The 3,297-nt window shown below is 38.9% G+C and overlaps 1 protein-coding gene across 1 annotated transcript in view; it reads left to right on the top strand.

Annotated features, from left to right (window-relative positions):
- LOC107660506 (serine/threonine-protein kinase LATS1-like) overlaps positions 1-3,027 on the top strand; it is a 17,268-nt gene extending 14,241 nt beyond the window's left edge. Inside the window, exon 8 of the mRNA XM_016449823.1 lies at positions 1,170-3,027. Within this exon, the coding sequence (XP_016305309.1) occupies positions 1,170-1,670 (501 nt within the window). The 3' untranslated portion in view covers positions 1,671-3,027. The remainder of the gene's footprint in view (positions 1-1,169) is intronic.
- Positions 3,028-3,297: the final 270 nt, after the last annotated feature.

The raw sequence follows: 3,297 nt of genomic DNA, 5'->3' as shown, positions 1-3,297 counted from the left end.
ATGACTCACTTATTAACAGTGACTTGCTGCCACCTACTGGCGGTTTTAGTTTCAATTTTAAATTAAGTATCTTTTTATCATTTAAATAAGTCACCGCTGTGGAGTAACACATACCTGCGTGAATCGCCAGAGACATAAACTTAGAGAAGTAGCTCTGGTTGGAATGTTCTTCCGCGGGATGTGCTAGAGCGCCAAAAGTCACATAGTGCTGCTTTAAATATTAGTATTTAACATTTTATGTTTTATAGATCAAAGTGTTATGCATTTGTAACTGCAGTTTAAAAGCATCCTGCATTAAACGGTGTGTAAACACATCTAAATGCCACTGCAGATGCAGCTTCTGTGTTTCCTCTGCATTGCAAAGATGAATTTTGTTGATACTGATTTCATTTGCTTGGTAACAGCCCAAATGTCTTATTATTCTAATTCACTGATTAAATGTAAGAATTTGACGCAAAAATTAATGGACACTTTTAGAAAAAATGGCTTTATAAAGGTAAAAATGCTTATAAACTGTAAAAATCAATAAACTCAATAAAAAAATGTACTTATTGGAAAAGATTAATTACTATCCGTGTGAACTGACCACCACACAGAATATGAAGAATAACAAAAACTCTAGGAGTCAGCTGTCTACAGCAGTCCTAAAGATACCAACACAATAACACACTTAGCAAATAGTCTAATCGTTATCAATAAAATCGAGAGATTATTTTTTGTCAATATCGCACGGCACACCCTTACATCTCTCTGGCATAGTGTCAATATACAGTATTTCCTGAGAACTTCAACACTAATGTTATCCCATGCCTTCTGCAACTCAAGCCAAAGGCCTTCCTTTGAATGTACAATAGATCTGTCCAGTTTATTTTCCAACTCGCCCCAAATTTGCTTGATGGGGTTGAGGTTTGGACTTTGAGGGGGCCAGTCCATCATTTTCAACGTTCCAGCAGATATTGTAATGGCCAATTCAACAAAAACAACTGAAACCTCTTAAATATGCCAAGTGTTCCAACAATTTTGGCCACCACTGTGTGCAGCATTAACGAGCAGAGTCGACACTGACTGACAGCATCTGTTGATTTACTTGGCTTAGTGCAGTTATCAGCTCTATGCTAGCTACACACAGAGTTTAATCATCTTGCTGTGTGTTTGTGTGTCCTTCTCAGGTGATAAACTGGCAGACGGCCCTACACATCCCCCTGCAGGCCAAGCTGAGTCCGGAGGCCACCGACCTGATCCTGAAGCTCTGCCGTGGCCCGGAAGACCGGCTTGGGAAAAACGGAGCCGATGAGATTAAAGCCCATCCCTTCTTCAGAAGCATCGACTTCTCCACAGACCTGCGGCAGCAACAGCATGCGCCTTACATCCCCAAAATCACACACTGCACTGACACCTCCAACTTTGACCCCGTTGACCCCGACAAACTCTGGAGCAACGACGCTGACGGCAACCACAACGACACGCTCAACCGCTGGTTCAAGAACGGCAAGCACCCAGAGCACGCCTTCTACGAGTTCACCTTCCGCCGCTTCTTCGACGATAACGGCCACCCGTACAGCTGTCCCAAGCCCATCGAGTGCGAGGATTATGACGGGGAGGAGGACGAGTCGGTCAAGCCGTCGAAGGGCTTGGGGCCAGAACAGGGGCGGGATTTAGTCTATGTTTAGTTTGAATGCGTGTGTGGGGGAAACTAACCCAGAAATCAACCAGAAATGATATTTCGCATGAGCATAAATAAAGCCAGCCTGTAATGGAGGACCATTCATATCAGCATTGTGATTATTTTCATTAAGTTAATTTCAAACCTCCATTACTCATTACTGTAATGCAAACAAATATATTTAATAATAACTGACAATTATACATCATGGTAGTATTTTGTTTTCCGCTGCCGATGTGAAGAAATAATGCATGGCTTTGCATTATAGTAATTTTTTATGTAATTCAAATGATTACAGTAAAGCAAATCGCCATTTAAAACAATGAAAATGACATTCAGAAGTAAAAGTTTTGAACGTAACAAGAATTTTGAAGGAAAATGTCTTTAATTCTCATGAACATGGCAACAATTATAAAAAAAATTCTCTAAAATGGGCTTGATTTTTATTATGCAAAATATAATTTCTTCTTTCTTTTGATTTATGGGTAACGTCGGGGCATATTTTCACGATGTAGGATGTGAGTGTGTTTTTAGGTTTGTTTGGTGGTGACGCTTTGTGCTGTATTTATTATTTTTCATTCAGGATGCACTTGTCTGGTGCCTTTTAAACAACCGAGAATCTAATGATGCAGTGGAGCTCTGTATTTCTTTAATTTATTTAAAGACTTTTTTTTAATGGTAGCTGAAACAAGCTGAGTATTTTCTTCCTGAAATGATGTCTTTATTTATGATTGTGTGGATTTGTTTCTCATTCTGAGCAGCACAGGGCACTAGACTTCACGCTTTCTTTCACCAAAACTATGAGGGAGATCATGGTGTACGCTGGTAAATTTAGCCGACTGTTCATTATATGAGTTCCCAAGAAAAACACATTGTAAATTGTTGCTCTGTGTATTTTTTATTTATACACAGAAATTGTATATATAAGTTATGCAGTGTAAATTAGCCTAGTCCTTTACTCCCTTTTCTTAGTCCCAAAGGTTTAGGAAAGAAACCATGGGCTAGATCCTGTTCTGTTTCACAGGATATGATGTCAAAACACTACAGATCCTGAGCAAAACGCTTTTGAGAACCCCTGCTCTGGCTTCTCTCCTTGATACGAAGAGCTTTTGCTGTGTCACTACCAAAGCCTTCTGTTTTTCTGCAAGAACGGTCTCCTGGCGTCATTGTTTTAGTATTTTATTTTTCTGAAATCAGTCTAATATCCTGTGCATCTCATCATGTAATAAGGAAATCCTTTTCGTGATTAAGCTGGTGGTCTTATTCCCAGGAAAAGCATCTGTAGCTACTTAGAGTGTAAATTTGCCTTGAATGGGAGAAAGGATGGGGTGGTAATAAATAAAAGGCCTTAAGCACAAACCACATACTTCAGTGTCTGGTGTTATTATACACGCATACTCATTTAAAAATGCAGGACACATAACATGTGTAAAGTCGCTATGAAATCAAAATTGACATTTATTTTAATGGAATGTTGCTGTGCTAATAATAGCTGATTTATCAGTGCACGTTATTATTATTATTTTTTTTAGTATGTAAAGATTGGTTTATGGCAATGATGGACTGATACGATAAAATCTCGGCTAAGAATTGAACACCTTTAATAGCTCACTTTATGCAACATTTGGAACTAT

This window comes from Sinocyclocheilus anshuiensis, unplaced genomic scaffold, assembly GCF_001515605.1.
Source record: "Sinocyclocheilus anshuiensis isolate Anshui unplaced genomic scaffold, SAMN03320099.WGS_v1.1 scaffold659, whole genome shotgun sequence".
NCBI lineage: Eukaryota > Metazoa > Chordata > Actinopteri > Cypriniformes > Cyprinidae > Sinocyclocheilus > Sinocyclocheilus anshuiensis.
This window is presented reverse-complemented; position numbering and strand designations above follow the sequence as displayed.